General features: G+C 42.8%; 1 protein-coding gene across 1 annotated transcript in view; it reads right to left on the bottom strand.

Annotated features, from left to right (window-relative positions):
* Positions 1 to 230: 230 nt before the first annotated feature.
* KIAA1755 (KIAA1755 ortholog) overlaps positions 231 to 17,843 on the bottom strand; it is a 78,133-nt gene continuing 60,520 nt past the window's right edge. Inside the window, exons 12-14 of the mRNA XM_067468294.1 lie at positions 15,094 to 15,216; positions 12,392 to 12,583; positions 231 to 2,869 (exon numbers count right to left, since the gene is read on the bottom strand). Coding sequence (XP_067324395.1) covers positions 1,877 to 2,869; positions 12,392 to 12,583; positions 15,094 to 15,216 — 1,308 coding nt within the window. The 3' untranslated portion in view covers positions 231 to 1,876. The remainder of the gene's footprint in view (positions 2,870 to 12,391; positions 12,584 to 15,093; positions 15,217 to 17,843) is intronic.

Below are 17,843 nucleotides of genomic sequence, written 5' to 3'. Positions count from 1 at the left end.
CAGCAGAACTGAAAATCAACAGGTTGCAGGTTTGAATCCGGGCAGAGTGCGGGTGAGCTCCCTCTGTCAGCTCCAGCTCCCCATGCGGCCACATGAGAGAAGTCTCCCACAAGGATGGTAAAAACATCAAAACATCTGGGCATACCCTGGGCAACGTACTTGCAGATGGCCAGTCCTCTCACATGGGAAGCTACTTGCAGTTTCTCAAGTCGCTCCTGACACGGAAAATATTTTTGCAAGGTTGCAAACATAGAATTGCACATGGGCCACCACTGTACATGGGATGCACACGGCAAAGACATGTGGAATGTTTATGAGCATATATGCCATATTACGTATTGCACAGTGATGCCCCATTCGTTTGTACATGGATGAACACATGTATTTGATTGTCTGTTCGCTTGCACTTTTGGTACCTTGGGTCAGCTGAACAACAACTATACTAATTGCATAGCACAATTAATGTGCAATTCCACACACTGCAAAGGACCAATGTAGGATCTTGGCCAAAAGTTTACATTAAGGAAAAAAAACATATGGAATAAGAGGGTTCCAATGCACATTTGCACATAGATGAGTCTCAACCAATTCAACACAGTTTGTGACAGCCACAAAAAAACAAGTTTTTTGAGTAGAATGACGACTTTCAAAGGAAGGACCGCACAATAAAATAGGAAATAATACTTTCAAATCAAGAACAGAAACATTTTCAAATTTAGTTACATAGTGTAATGGGAAAACATTAATCCTTGTGTGTTGTTGAGAGCTTTCATGGTCAGAATCACGGGGTTGCTGTGAGGTTTTCAGGCTGTATGACCATGTTCCAGCAGCATTCTTTACTGATGTTTCACCTGCATCTGTGGCAGGCATTTTCAGAGGTTCTGTTGGCAGTGAGGCAAGTGGAGTGCATATATACCTGTGGAATGATGTCCAGGGTGAGAGAAAGAACCCTGGTCTGTTAAAGCAAGTTGAATATTGCAATTGGTAAGCTTGATTAGCATTAAGTAGCCATGAAGCTGCAAAGTCAATCAGCGAGGATTATCTAGAGAATTAAAAAACATCAGATTCAAGACAGTACATAAAGAACACCACTCAGAAACGGGAACTCCTGATACCAAGGGCCAGTGGACACTTCCCAAATAGAGGATGCTTCCAGGCAACAAATCTCAGTCTACCTCTATGCAGATACCCTCGCTGATTGACTTTGTAGCTGCAAGCTACTCTGTCAGAGTTTGGTGGCGCACAGCAGAAGGATTGCTAGATCAGCAAACACTGTGTTACAAAATAAGGACTCTGCAGGCTTTGAGTTACAAAAGAAACTACGTTTACTAAGCACATTCAATAGACACGTCTTACTACAGCGAGCTACAATTCAGGAACTAGTCAAAACCGAAAGTCTCTTCACATCTGCTAATCTCTTCTTGCTGAGACCGGTTACTCCCTTCTGTTCCCAGCAAGAGCAAACCTTATCTCTCAAGGTCACATAATCACAGCCTCATGGAATAAACATTCTGCACAGCATTTCTAATACACAGTAGAATCCATCTTGGAAATACATAGAAGCGCATTTAAAACACATACATAACTAAATTAATCCCGACATACTCAATGCTATTCAAGCTTGCTAATTGCAACATTCACACTTGCTTTAATGGACAAGGGTTCTTTCTCCCACCCTGGATATTCCACAGATATATATACACTCCACTTGCCTCACCTCCAACAGACCTCTGAAGATACCATTAGCCACAGATGCAGGCAAAACATCAGGAGAGAATGCTGCTGGAACAAAGCTAGACAGCCCAAAAAAAATCACAGCAACCCAAACCTTGAAATGCTCGAACCTGTGGAACTTGAGACTCAACGCTCTTTGGTTTCATTGTGTGGTTGCATTAGGCATGCAATGCACGTTGTGGTTCTCCAAATAGAGAATGCCCAAAGCCTTCTCCTGGGCCCAGGACGCATTGGCGCTTGGAGACTCCATGGACAAGGTGCTGGACCCCAAGGTGTCTTCGGCAGAGTTCTGGGAATCTGCATCTTCTGAGGAAAAGCTCTCGTGTCTGGAGAGCTGGAAGTATTGGGCCGCCTCGGTCCTCCGGCGGTTGCGACCTCTGGCCGGCATGGAGGCGCAAGGCTGTTTGGTGGAGGGCAGCTTCTCACAGGTCTTGGGGGAGAGGTCAGGAAGCATGGAAGGCAAGCTGTGAGTTGAGACGTGGAGGCCATCGGAGATCTCTGCCTCCAAATCCTGAGCTTCAGGGTTTCCGTATTCCAAGATGGGGTCAAGATAGGTCTCCTCTCTCCCCTTTCCCGTACCACCATGCACATGATCAGATGGATGGTCACCAATGCCAATGGTGCCTGCAAATCCATCCTCATTGTTCTTGGTGGGACCATATTCCAGCGAATCAAGATAGGTCTCCTCTCTCTCCTTGCCTGTCTTGTTATGCGCAGCATCAGATGGATGGTCGCTATCATCAAGAGCATTTGCAAATCCATCCTTGTTGTTCTTGACTTCACTGTCTTGTTCTCTTGATACTCCATCCAAATCATGGACTTCAGGAACTGGGTTGAAGGATTCATTCTTCTCTCTCTGGTTACTCTCTTCCTTGAATCTCCCCAATGCGCTTTGGAGGGTGCGCTTGGCCTCCTGACATCTCTCCAGAGCTTCCCTCCACACCGTTAAGCCATTTCGGTTGGAAAGGCTGGAGGCCTGGATCTTCATCTGCTGGAAGGTCTCGGCCGAAAACTCCTCGGAGAGCCTTTGGAGCAATTCTTCCATCTCTTGTTGGACATTTGGGTTCTCAAGCGCATTCCCTTTGGAGGTGGAGTGGACCAGGAGCAGCTTGCAGTCAAGGCTGAACTGTGTAACCTGGGAGGGGAAGAGTTAAGTAGTCCATACTGTGAGTATATAGCGCTATCTAAAGGAAATATAATAATAAGGCCTAAAATCAACAGACAATGAGTGTGTCTATGTATTGTCGAAGGCTTTCATGGCTGGAATCACTAGGTTCTTGTGGGTTTTTTCGGGCTAAAGGGCCATGTTCTAGAGGCATTTCTCCTGACGTTTCGCCTGCATCTATGGCAAGCATCCTCAGAGGTAGTGAGGTCTGTTGGAAATAGGACAATGGGTGTATATATCTGTGGAATGGCTGGGGTGGGGCAAAGAGCTCTTCTCTGCTGGAGCTAGGTGTGAATGTTTCAACTGACCACCTTCATTAGCAGACTGATCATTTTATGGCATGAGGCATATTTTAAAGACTATTTTAAAAGGACTATTTCATTCCTCTGCCTGAACTCTGAGTAACTGTAGTATAGATTGTTGTACTGTTTGAACTTCTGAACTGAAAAAGGATTTTCCCAGGCTCAGGCAGGCAGGCAGGCCTTCAAATGCTAATGAAGGTGGTCAGTTGAAACATTCACACCTACCTCTAGCAGAGAAGAGCTCTTTGCCCCACCCCAGCCATTCCACAGATATATAAACCCATTGTCCTATTTCCAACAGACCTCACTACCTCTGAGGATGCTTGCCATAGATGCAGGCGAAACGTCAGGAGAAATGCCTCTAGAACATGGCCCTATAGCCCGAAAAAACCCACAAGAACCTAATGAGTGTGTCTTCTTTCTAGATGTGTGTTTGTAGATTAGTATGTGCGTGTTCATTGACGTATGTGTTTGTTTAGTATGTTTGCTTTGAATTTAGTCTTGTAGTATGTGATAGTAGCTAGTTATGCCCCATCTACATTGCCCAGTGTAGGCCTGAGCCTACACTGCCATATAATCCAGTTCAAAGCAGATAATCCGGATTTTATACGGCAGTGTAGAAGGGGCCAATGTTTGTCATGATTGGTGATTTAACGTAGTTTTATGCCACTTAAATTGCCATGGCTCAATGCTATGGAAATCTGGGAGTTGTAGTTTGTTGCCTCTGTGCTGTCGCACGCTGGGCCTGAAATAATGTCTGTTTACAGGACGCGCCTTCTGTATGCCCAATGGGACGCCGGGGTGCCTCAGCTGAAGGGCCCCTTAGATTTCCCAACACAAAGTTCTATTGAGGCTTAAGATAAGTTCAACAAAGTTCTTTATTTGGGCTTAAATCTTCAAACAAATGAATTAAACACTTTATAACCTTGGAAAACAGGTAGAATCATAGAATCAAAGAGTTGGAAGAGGCCTCATGGGCCATCCAGTCCAACCCCATTCTGCCAAGAAGCAGGAATATTGCATTCAAATCACCCCTGACAGATGGCCATCCAGCCTCTGTTTAAAAGCTTCCAAAGAAGGAGCCTCCACCACACTCTGGGGCAGAGAGTTCCACTGCTGAACGGCTCTCACAGTCAGGAAGTTCTTCCTCATGTTCAGATGGAATCTCCTCTCTTGTAGTTTGAAGCCATTGTTCCGCGTCCTAGTCTTCAAGGAAGCAGAAAACAAGCTCCTCCTCCCTGTGGCTTCCTCTCACATATTTATACATGGCTATCATGTCTCCTATCAGCCTTCTCTTCTTCAGGCTAAACATGCCCAGCTCCTTAAGCTGCTCCTCATAGGGCTTGTTCTCCAGACCCTTGATCATTTTAGTTGCTCTCCTCTGGACACATTCCAGCTTGTCAATATTTCTCTTGAATTGTGGTGCCCAGAATTGGACACAATATTCCAGGTCAAGTGGTCTAACCAAAGCAGAATAGAGCATGGGGAGTATGACTTCCCTGAATCTAGACACTAGGCTCCTATTGATGCAGGCCAAAATCCCATTGGCTTTTTTTGCCGCTTCCTCAATCTCCCATCAATGGCGGGCAACTGGTGGTAAACTGTCCCTTTCTTCCTTAGGGAAATCTTCTGACCCCTCCCTGGGCAATCTTGCTTTGCCTTGTTGGCGTGAGGCCCCTACTCCCGGCTCCAAGCTGCTTTATGGATAGCCCGAGTGGTCCCTTACCAGACAAAATTTCTGTAGATCTGCCAAGCTGTAAGGTGTCCTTTAGTTTTACTCCACGAAGGCTGTAGGAACTGTCCTGTTGCCCCAGCAAAGGCTGGCTGTATTCCCCCAGCAAAAGCTGTGGAACTATTCCTTTACTCCCCCAGCAGAGCTGTGAGTAGTGAAGCCTTTGTGCAGGTGAGATAGAGAAAGCCCACACGTCTTGTTGTTAGGCTCCAAACAGTGAGACTAAACAAAGGTCCTCCTTTGCCTCCAAAACTCTGGGGAAAGGGGCGGGTCTAAAAGACTCTAATGATGATTGCCAAGTTGCTGGACCTATGGCTGCAACCTGGGGAAGATACCTGATTGCAAATGCAAGGCTTACATAAATTCATACAAACTAGAAGTGCAAGAAAAAGAGCTTCAAATCTCCTGGCACTGCACAGCCTCACTGAACTAGAACTCCCAGGATTCTCTAGCACTGAGCCACAGCAGCCCAAAGGGGGGGGGGGGGTCAAACTGCATTAAATCTAAAGTGTGGATGCACCCATTGCTCTATAACCCAACACTCTTAAATATCTCCTTGGGTACATCTATGCTTTAGAATGAATGCAGTTTGAGGCCAGATCAACTGTCATGACTCAAAGATACATAGCTTGGTGAACCACCAGCATTCTTTGGCAGAGGAGGCTAAAGACCTGTAGTGCTTCGGATTCGTGCAAATACTCTACTGGAAAATGGGGGGTTTGAAAGTTATGCCTGAGGTCCAATTCCTTCCTCTGATGTTTTGGCTAAGGTATCTGTTTTTTAAATAGTTCAACAAGTTTAATTGATCAAGTCACCTTGCTGGGTGTAGAGTGCCACAGTCAATTGATGCGCAGTTTAGTTGTATAGTCAGAACTCTTGTGCTTGCTTTCACAGTAGCTTTCATTTCTTCTTCTTCTTCTTCTTCATTATTATTATTATTATTATTATTAAACATATAAATAGGTTCTTGTGGGGGTTTTTTGGGCTATATGGCCATGTTCTAGAGGCATTTTATCCTGACGTTTCGCCTGCATCTATGGCAAGCATCCTCAGAGGTAGTGAGGTCTGTTGGAACTAGGAAAAAGGGGTTTATATATCTGTGGAATGATGACCAGGGTGGGACAAGGGACTCTTGTCTGCTGGAGCTAGGTGTGAATGTTTCAGCTGACCATCTTCATTAGCATCTGAAGGCCTGGCTGAGCCTGGGAAAATGTTTTGCTGGTTGTTTCCTCTCTGCTGTTTTGCTGTTCTAATTTTAGAGTTTTTTAATACTGGTAGCCAGATTTTGTTCATTTTCATGGTCTTCTCCTTTCTGTTGAAATTGTCCACATGCTTGTGGATTTCAATGGCTTCTCTGTGTAGCCTGACATGGTGGTTGTGACAGTGGTCCAGCATTTCTGTGTTCTCAAATAATATGCTGTGTCCAGGCTGGTTCATCAGGTGCTCTGCTATGGCTGACTTCTCTGGTTGAAGGAGTCTGCAGTGCCTGCAGATGCAGGCGAAACGTCAGGAGAAATGCCTCTAGAACATGGCCATATAGCCCGAAAAACCCACAAGAACCTAGTGATTCCGGCCATGAAAGCCTTCGACAATAAACATATAAATGTTAGACAACAACAAGCAGCAATCAGACTGTACAGAATCAGAGAGAGAGACGAGTATACATGTCTGTACAACTAAGAGAAGATGAAAGATGGAAGTAGAATACATTGAAACACTGCAAACACTACACCTATAACACTAAGTTAAATCGACATAAGTTATTCTGATTACTATACTAACTCTTTCTTCTCTTTTTTAAGTTAATAATTTTTTAAATTTGGCTTTGAATATTTATTTATTTATTTATTTATTTGCATCACTTTTATCCCGCCCATATCGGCCCGAAAAAGATCTTTGAGTCCTCGTGGACAACAAGTTAAACATGAGCCAACAATGTGATGTGGCGGCAAAAAAAGCCAATGGGATTTTGGCCTGCATCAAGAGGAGCCTAGTGTCTAGATCCAGGGAAGTCATGCTCCCCATGCTCTATTCTGCCTTGGTTAGACCACACCTGGAATATTGTGTCCAATTCTGGGCACCACAATTCAAAAGAGATATTGACAAGCTGGAATGTGTCCAGAGGAGGGCGACTAAAATGATAAAAGGTCTGGAGAACAAGCCCTATGAGGAGCGGCTAAAGGAGCTGGGCATGTTTAGCCCGAAGAAGAGAAGGCTGAGAGGGGATATGATAGCCATGTATAAATATGTGAGAGGAAGCCACAGGGAGGAGGGAACAAGCTTGTCTTCTGCTTCCTTGGAGACTAGGACGCGGAACAATGGCTTCAAACTACAAGAGAGGAGATTCCATCTGAACATGAGGAAGAACTTCCTGACTGTGAGAGCCGTTCAGCAGTGGAACTCTCTGCCCTGGAGTGTGGTGGAGGCTCCTTCTTTGGAAGCTTTTAAGCAGAGGCTGGATGGCCATCTGTCAGGGGTGATTTGAATGCAATATTCCTGCTTCTTGGCAGAATGGGGTTGGACTGGATGGCCCAGGAGGTCTCTTCCAACTCTTTGATTCTATGATTCTATGAAGGCGACTCAGGGCGGCGTACTAATCGGCACAATTAGATGCCATATAAAAATACATACATCGGTTAGAAGCAAAAAAAATCACATTATAATACATTTAAAAACTGTAAAAGCAATAACAATAAAAATTATAAAAACTTGTTTTCTTGTTCAAATCTGCAACCGTTCCATGGTCTTAGCCGTTCCTATACAGCAGCATTTCTCAACCTGGGGGTCGGGATCCCTGGAGGGGTTGCAAGGGGGTGTCAGAGGGGTCACCAAAGACCATCAGGAAAAACAGTATTTTTTGTTGGTCATGGGGTTTCTGTGTGGGAAGTTTGGCCCAATTCTATCATTGGTAGGGTTCAGAATGCTCTTTGATTGTAGGTGAACTATAAATCCCAGCAACTACACTCTCAAATATTTATTTCCCCAAAACTCCACCAGTGTTCACTTTTGGGCATATTGAGTATTAGTGCCAAGTTTGGTCCTGATCCCTCATGGTTTGAGTCCACAGTGCTCTCTGGATGTAGGTGAACTACAATCCAAAACTCAAGGTCAATTCTATCATTGGTAGGATTCAGAATGCTCTTTGATTGTAGGTGAACTATAAATCCCAGCAACTACACTCTCAAATATTTATTTCCCCAAAACTCCACCAGTGTTCACTTTTGGGCATATTGAGTATTAGTGCCAAGTTTGGTCCTGATCCCTCATGGTTTGAGTCCACAGTGCTCTCTGGATGTAGGTGAACTACAATCCAAAACTCAAGGTCAATTCTATCATTGGTAGGATTCAGAATGCTCTTTGATTGTAGGTGAACTATAAATCCCAGCAACTACACTCTCAAATATTTATTTCCCCAAAACCCCACCAGTGTTCACTTTTGGGCATATTGAGTATTAGTGCCAAGTTTGGTCCTGATCCCTCATGGTTTGAGTCCACAGTGCTCTCTGGATGTAGGTGAACTACAATCCAAAACTCAAGGTCAATTCTATCATTGGTAGGATTCAGAATGCTCTTTGATTGTAGGTGAACTATAAATCCCAGCAACTACACTCTCAAATATTTATTTCCCCAAAACCCCACCAGTGTTCATTTTTGGGCATATTGAGTATTAGTGCCAAGTTTGGTCCTGATCCCTCATGGTTTGAGTCCACAGTGCTCTCTGGATGCAGGTGAACTACAATCCAAAACTCAAGGTCAATTCTATCATTGGTAGGATTCAGAATGCTCTTTGATTGTAGGTGAACTATAAATCCCAGCAACTACACTCTCAAATATTTATTTCCCCAAAACTCCACCAGTGTTCACTTTTGGGCATATTGAGTATTAGTGCCAAGTTTGGTCCTGATCCCTCATGGTTTGAGTCCACAGTGCTCTCTGGATGTAGGTGAACTACAATCCAAAACTCAAGGTCAATTCTATCATTGGTAGGATTCAGAATGCTCTTTGATTGTAGGTGAACTATAAATCCCAGCAACTACACTCTCAAATATTTATTTCCCCAAAACTCCACCAGTGTTCACTTTTGGGCATATTGAGTATTAGTGCCAAGTTTGGTCCTGATCCCTCATGGTTTGAGTCCACAGTGCTCTCTGGATGTAGGTGAACTACAATCCAAAACTCAAGGTCAATTCTATCATTGGTAGGATTCAGAATGCTCTTTGATTGTAGGTGAACTATAAATCCCAGCAACTACACTCTCAAATATTTATTTCCCCAAAACCCCACCAGTGTTCACTTTTGGGCATATTGAGTATTAGTGCCAAGTTTGGTCCTGATCCCTCATGGTTTGAGTCCACAGTGCTCTCTGGATGTAGGTGAACTACAATCCAAAACTCAAGGTCAATTCTATCATTGGTAGGATTCAGAATGCTCTTTGATTGTAGGTGAACTATAAATCCCAGCAACTACACTCTCAAATATTTATTTCCCCAAAACCCCACCAGTGTTCACTTTTGGGCATATTGAGTATTAGTGCCAAGTTTGGTCCTGATCCCTCATGGTTTGAGTCCACAGTGCTCTCTGGATGTAGGTGAACTACAATCCAAAACTCAAGGTCAATTCTATCATTGGTAGGATTCAGAATGCTCTTTGATTGTAGGTGAACTATAAATCCCAGCAACTACACTCTCAAATATTTATTTCCCCAAAACCCCACCAGTGTTCATTTTTGGGCATATTGAGTATTAGTGCCAAGTTTGGTCCTGATCCCTCATGGTTTGAGTCCACAGTGCTCTCTGGATGCAGGTGAACTACAATCCAAAACTCAAGGTCAATTCTATCATTGGTAGGATTCAGAATGCTCTTTGATTGTAGGTGAACTATAAATCCCAGCAACTACACTCTCAAATATTTATTTCCCCAAAACTCCACCAGTGTTCACTTTTGGGCATATTGAGTATTAGTGCCAAGTTTGGTCCTGATCCCTCATGGTTTGAGTCCACAGTGCTCTCTGGATGTAGGTGAACTACAATCCAAAACTCAAGGTCAATTCTATCATTGGTAGGATTCAGAATGCTCTTTGATTGTAGGTGAACTATAAATCCCAGCAACTACACTCTCAAATATTTATTTCCCCAAAACCCCACCAGTGTTCACTTTTGGGCATATTGAGTATTAGTGCCAAGTTTGGTCCTGATCCCTCATGGTTTGAGTCCACAGTGCTCTCTGGATGTAGGTGAACTACAATCCAAAACTCAAGGTCAATTCTATCATTGGTAGGATTCAGAATGCTCTTTGATTGTAGGTGAACTATAAATCCCAGCAACTACACTCTCAAATATTTATTTCCCCAAAACCCCACCAGTGTTCATTTTTGGGCATATTGAGTATTAGTGCCAAGTTTGGTCCTGATCCCTCATGGTTTGAGTCCACAGTGCTCTCTGGATGCAGGTGAACTACAATCCAAAACTCAAGGTCAATTCTATCATTGGTAGGATTCAGAATGCTCTTTGATTGTAGGTGAACTATAAATCCCAGCAACTACACTCTCAAATATTTATTTCCCCAAAACTCCACCAGTGTTCACTTTTGGGCATATTGAGTATTAGTGCCAAGTTTGGTCCTGATCCCTCATGGTTTGAGTCCACAGTGCTCTCTGGATGTAGGTGAACTACAATCCAAAACTCAAGGTCAATTCTATCATTGGTAGGATTCAGAATGCTCTTTGATTGTAGGTGAACTATAAATCCCAGCAACTACACTCTCAAATATTTATTTCCCCAAAACTCCACCAGTGTTCACTTTTGGGCATATTGAGTATTAGTGCCAAGTTTGGTCCTGATCCCTCATGGTTTGAGTCCACAGTGCTCTCTGGATGTAGGTGAACTACAATCCAAAACTCAAGGTCAATTCTATCATTGGTAGGATTCAGAATGCTCTTTGATTGTAGGTGAACTATAAATCCCAGCAACTACACTCTCAAATATTTATTTCCCCAAAACCCCACCAGTGTTCACTTTTGGGCATATTGAGTATTAGTGCCAAGTTTGGTCCTGATCCCTCATGGTTTGAGTCCACAGTGCTCTCTGGATGTAGGTGAACTACAATCCAAAACTCAAGGTCAATTCTATCATTGGTAGGATTCAGAATGCTCTTTGATTGTAGGTGAACTATAAATCCCAGCAACTACACTCTCAAATATTTATTTCCCCAAAACCCCACCAGTGTTCATTTTTGGGCATATTGAGTATTAGTGCCAAGTTTGCTCCTGATCCCTCATGGTTTGAGTCCACAGTGCTCTCTGGATGCAGGTGAACTACAATCCAAAACTCAAGGTCAATTCTATCATTGGTAGGATTCAGAATGCTCTTTGATTGTAGGTGAACTATAAATCCCAGCAACTACACTCTCAAATATTTATTTCCCCAAAACCCCACCAGTGTTCATTTTTGGGCATATTGAGTATTAGTGCCAAGTTTGGTCCTGATCCCTCATGGTTTGAGTCCACAGTGCTCTCTGGATGTAGGTGAACTACAATCCAAAACTCAAGGTCAATTCTATCATTGGTAGGATTCAGAATGCTCTTTGATTGTAGGTGAACTATAAATCCCAGCAACTACACTCTCAAATATTTATTTCCCCAAAACCCCACCAGTGTTCATTTTTGGGCATATTGAGTATTAGTGCCAAGTTTGGTCCTGATCCCTCATGGTTTGAGTCCACAGTGCTCTCTGGATGTAGGTGAACTACAATCCAAAACTCAAGGTCAATTCTATCACTGGTAGGATTCAGAATGCTCTTTGATTGTAGGTGAACTATAAATCCCAGCAACTACACTCTCAAATATTTATTTCCCCAAAACTCCACCAGTGTTCACTTTTGGGCATATTGAGTATTAGTGCCAAGTTTGGTCCTGATCCCTCATGGTTTGAGTCCACAGTGCTCTCTGGATGCAGGTGAACTACAATCCAAAACTCAAGGTCAATGCCCACCAAACCCTTCCAGTATTTTCTATTGGTCATGGGAGTTCTGTGTGCCAAGTTTGCTTCAATTCCATCATTGGTGGAGTTCAGAATGCTCCTTGCTACAACTCCCAAATGACAAAATCAACCCCCCAACCCCACCAGTATCCAAATTTGTGTCTATTGGATATTTTGTGGCAAATTTGGTCCAGTGAATAAATCAAATCTTTGCATTACAATTGATAACAGTAGCAAAATTACAGTTAGGAAGTAGCAACGAAAATGATTTTATGGTTGGGGGTCACCACAACATGAGTAACTATATTAAGGGGTCATGGCATTAGGAAAGTTGAGAAACACTGCTATACAGTATTATTTTTACATATATTCCAATTCTTCATATGTGAAGGCATCTGTTTTGGCATTTCTGGATATATATATATATATATATATATATATATATATATATATATATATATATATTATATAGTGCACTCACCTTGTCACCGAACTTGTGCAGGTCGAGGAGTGTCTCCAGCTCGGCCCCTGTCCTCTCCATCTCCATGTAGAAGGTGGTCAGTTTGGCCTGGAATGACCGCTTTGCTGCCTCAAAGGCTCCCATTTCGGGGAAGGAGGAGCCCTGGAATTTGGCTGCATCCTTTGACAGAGACAGGCCCCGGTTGTAGTGCACCTAGCGCAGGAAAGACAGGAAGAGAAGGAAATATGTATCCGCAATACAAAGGTTATGCTGGCTGCTTTGGGTCTCAATGGAAAGACAAAAACAGGGTATCAATCTTCATCATCATCTGCTTGATTCACTGAATGTGGTTTGACAGACCTCCAGAATGGCACATAATCTGTACAAACTAGACATCTTCAAATGTCAATCACTTGAACTCAAGACTATCCATGTCATCCTATTTCATTTTTGTTATTTTTAATTGCATGGTTTCAAAATGTTTTGAATGTTATTGAGGTTGCTAACGGGAGCGGTGCTCAGGGAGAAGACATCAAGGGAACCACTGACTGCATAGCTGATGAGGAAACACAACGTACAAACTAACTACAGACCCACCAAGAAAATCCAACAAGAGGACAAGAGGGATCCTCTCACTTCTGCAGGAGTCTACTGTATACCATGCAGCTGTGGACAAGTCTACATGTTGTTCATTCGTTCAGTCGTCTCCGACTCCTCGTGACCTCATGGACCAGCCCACGCCAGAGCTCCCTGTCGGCCGTTACCACCCCCAGCTCCCTCAAGGTCAGTCCAGTCACTTCAAGGATGCCATCCATCCATCTTGCCCTTGGTCGGCCCCTCTTCCTTTTGCCTTCCACTTTCCCCAGCATAATTGTCTTCTCTAGGCTTTGCTGTCTCCTCATGATGTGGCCAAAGGACTTCAACTTGGTCTCTAGTCTCCTTCCCTCCAATGAGCTTTAGTCGGGCTTTATTTCCTGGAGGATGGACTGGTTGGATCTTCTCGCAGTCCAAGGCACTCTCAGAACTTTCCTCCAGCACCACAGCTCAAAAGCATCTCTCTTCCTCCGCTCAGCCTTCCCTAAGGTCCAGCTCTCACATCCGTAGGTGACTACAGGGAATACCATGGCTTTGACTAGGCAATGGATCTTTGTTGCCAGTCTGATGTCTCTACTCTTCACTATTTTATCAAGACTGGACATTGCTCTCCTCCCAAGAAGGAAGCGTCTTCTGATTTCCTGGCCACAATCTGCATCTGTTAGAAAACTAAATGGACCAGTACAACCAAGTCTACATAAGGACCACCAAACGCAGCAGCAGCATTGCCCAGACATGAATCAAGGAACATGAAAGGCACTGCAGACTACTCCAACCAGAGAAATCAGCCATAGCAGAAGATTTGAGGAACCAACCTGGACACAGCATATTATTTGAGAACACAGAAATGCTGGACCACTCTAACAACCACCATGTCAGGCTACACAGAGAAGCCATTGAAATCCACAAGAAGCATGTGGACAATTTCAACAGAAAGGAGGAAACCATGAACATGAACAAAATCTGGCTACCAGTATTAAAAAAAACTCTAAAATTACATCAGCAAAACAGCAGAGAGGAAACAATCTGGGAATCTAATCACCTCTCAACAAAAGATTGCCCCAGGAACCAACAAGCCACACCAAACTGGGACCAGGCCTTTGGGCAATCTAACAATTAGATATGGATAACCGGATGGATAGGACCTACAGGACCATTGTGGAATTGGAATTGGAACTATGAGATTGTGAAACGCTGACTGTCAATGAGGTTTGTATTGGTTTGATTGCTTTTATTGGTTTTATGGTTGTTTTTGCCTATAGTAATTATTGTTTTCTGTTAATTGTTGTTATTGCTAGAATTGCTGTCTCTGTTAACTGATCTTATTGTCTTTTGCTGTTATGTGATGCGGGCATCGAATTGTGCCTCGCTTTTGTAAGCCGCTCTGAATCCCCCCCCCCCGGGGTGAGAAGGGCGGGGTAGAAGCAACCGAAATAAATAAATAAATAAACTACTGCCAGGCCATCAAATGCTAATCAAGGTGGTCAGTTGAAACATTCACACTTAGCTCCAACAGACAAGAGTCCTTTGTCCCACCCTGGTCTTTCCACAGATATATAAACCCTTTTTCCTAGTTCCAACAGACCTCACTACCTCTGAGGATGCTTGCCATAGATGCAGGCGAAACGTTAGGAGAGAATGCCTCTTGAACATGGCCATATGTAATTTGAATGGAATTGTATGAAAGGTGTATGGTTGTGACCTACACAGTCTAGAGATGCCACCCTAAGATTGAGGCCTGCAAAACTACAAAAAGAAAAGAATTCATGAACTGTAATTAAAAATTGCTGAACTGCTGACATTAATGACCAGAGAGAAATAATGAACTATGAGGTGGAAAACAACATGTTTACATTACCAGAGACAATGACTCTTTTAAGTTAAGGAAATCAACACTGTGGTTCCATACGTTAAGAATAATAATCAACATCAGTTAAGGAGGTCAATAAGGCTCCTTATGGGTCTGGTGGAGACTCCTTCCTTAGAGGCTTTTAAACAGAGGCTAAAAGGCCATCTGTTGAGGGTGCTTGGATTGTGTTTTTTTCTGCAAGGGAATAGGAGGTGGACTGGATGGCCTTTGGGGGTCTCTTTCAATTCTAGGATTCTATAGGATTGTTTTCTCAACATACCGTGGCCTCTTTGAAGAATTCCTTAAATCTCCGGTAGGATTCTTCGATGGTCTCCTGGCTGCCATCTGCAGATCCCACTGCAAGGAGCTCCGGTTCCCCTTTTTCCTCAAACCACAAACTGACCTGTGCAAAAAACAGAAGCAAAGAACATATTAAAGGCTCAGGCCAGAACAAAGGAAGACATTGGGTGCATCTACACCAGTGTTTCTCAACCTTCCGAATGCCGTGACCCCTTAATACAGTCCCTCAGGTTGTGGTGACCCCCAACCATAACATTGTTTTTGTTGCTACTTCATAACAGTCATTTTCCTACTGTGATAAATCATAATGTAAATATCAGATATGCAAGATGTATTTTCATTCACTGGACCAAACTGGGCACAAATACCCAATGCACCCACATGTAAATGCTAGTGGGGTTGGGGGAGGATTGATTGTAGTTGCTGGGATTTATAGTTCACCTATAATCAAAGAGCATTCTGAACTCCACCAGCGATGAATTTGAACCTAATTTGCCACACAGAACTCCCATGATCAATGGAAAACACTGGAAGGGTTTGGTGGGCATTGAGTTTGGGAGTTGTAGTTCACCTATATCCAGAGAGAACTGTGGACTCATGCAACGGTGGATCTGGACCAAACGTGGCACAAATACTCAATATGCACAAATGTGAACACTGGTGGAGCCTGGGGAAAATAGACCTTGATTTTTGGGAGTTGTAATTGCTGGGATTTATAGTTCACTACAATCAAAGAACATTCTGAACTCCATCAACAATAGAATTGGCTCAAACTTCCCAAATGGATTCCTCATGACCATCAGAAAGTACTGTGTTTTCTGATGGTCTTTGACAACCCCTCTGACACCCCTTCGCGACCCCCTCAGGGGTCCTGACCCACAGATTGAGAAACACTGATCTACGCAGTATATTTATCGTGTCAGAAGCAAGTTGAGGGTACAGTTAATCTTTATGTAAAAACACAAACAAACTTTAAAAATTTGGCATTATGCAAAATGTCCTTTAACCATAAGCTGGAGTGCCTCTTTTGTCGCTGTGAGAAAGTCCTCCATTGTGCATGTGGCAGGGCTCAAATTGCATTGTAGTAGGTGGTCAGTGGTTTGTTCTTCTTCGCACTCGCATGTTGTGAACTCCACTTTGTCGCCTCATTTCTTAAGGTCAGCTCTGCATCTCTACATCTACACAGTAGGATTAATGCAGTCTGACACCACTTTGACTATCATTAGTAGTAGTTTTACAAAAACCAGAGTTAAAGATGCACCCAAAGGCAGTCCCAACATATAAATCATATAGTGGTTCTTTTTTGGCATATTGTGCTGACTTTCTTTGGCTACTTGCACCGGGATTGTGGCGCAGCTGGCTGTCAGCTGCATTAAGATCACTCTGACCAAAAGATTATGAGTTCAAAGCCAGCCTGGGTTGGAGTGGGTTTCCAACCAATTGTGTAGCCTGTTGTTGACCTTTGCAACCTGAAAGACAGTTGCATCTGTCAAGTAGGAAAATTAGGTACCACCTTAAAGTGTGGGGAGGCTAAATTAACTGATTTATGAGGCCATAAAGAAGACTTCAGCAAAGCATTCCAGCGGGGAAGCATGCGGGGAATGCGGAAGTGCTTCATCAATGTCGCAGATGGACGATGAAAGCGACAGCTCCCCTGGCGGCCAGAAAAAAGTTAAATAGCCTCTGTCTATGTCTGTATATGTTGTATGTCAAAATTGGCATTGAATGTTTGCCATATATGTGTACACTGTAATCCGCCCTGAGTCCCCTGCGGGGTGAGGAGAAGGGCGGAATATAAAAGCTGTAAATAAATAATAAATAATAATACTTTTGCTCTTGGAAGACTCACATCCATAGGGTCATCATAAGCGAATCTGATTCTTAATGCACAACTTTGCTAGCCCGAGTTGGATTAAACTCCCGATCATTCATCTAGCTTGCTGTTGACCTTTGCAGCCCAAAAGACAGTTGCATTTGTCAAATAGGAAATTCAGGTACTGCTTATGCAGGGAGGCTAATTTAACTAATTTTTGACGCCATAAAATTCTCCAGCAGTGTGCAAAAGAATAAGGAAGTGCTCCATCAGTATCACAAGTGGACGGTGAAGCGACAGCTCCCCCGGTGGCTGGAATCCAAAAAGCAGACCCTCATGAAGCTGGAAAGTTAAATAGCCTCTGAGTGTCTGTCTATATATGTTGTGTGTCTATGGCATTGAATGTTTGCCATGTATATGTGCATTGTCATCTGCCCTGAGTCCCCTGCGGGGTGAGAAGGGTGGAATATAAATACTGTAAATAATACATTTATTTATTTATTTACTTATTTACTTTCCTTGTATACTGCTTTTCCCACCCTAGGGGGGACTGAAAACAATTTCCAACATATTTGTGGCAAAAATTCAATGCCTCACATGCATATGAAATATAACCTAAACCAACAATAACATATAACAGTTCCATCTTGTCTTTACTACTAATATAATATATTATATTGTATATACATATAATATTTATAATTATTATATGTATATACATACATTATATGTATATAATATATTATATGTATATAAAATGTAATACAATATAATACTAGTAATGATAATACAATATTATAATTATATATTTACATTACATGTAATATTACTAATAATATTACAATATAATGGTATAGTGCAATATAGTAATATATAATAGTGATATTGTACTATGCTGATAATATAATATATTGTGT

Source organism: Anolis sagrei, chromosome 4, assembly GCF_037176765.1.
Source record: "Anolis sagrei isolate rAnoSag1 chromosome 4, rAnoSag1.mat, whole genome shotgun sequence".
NCBI classification, from domain to species: domain Eukaryota; kingdom Metazoa; phylum Chordata; class Lepidosauria; order Squamata; family Dactyloidae; genus Anolis; species Anolis sagrei.
Note: the sequence above shows the minus strand (reverse complement) of the source record. Positions and strands in the feature narration are given on the sequence as shown.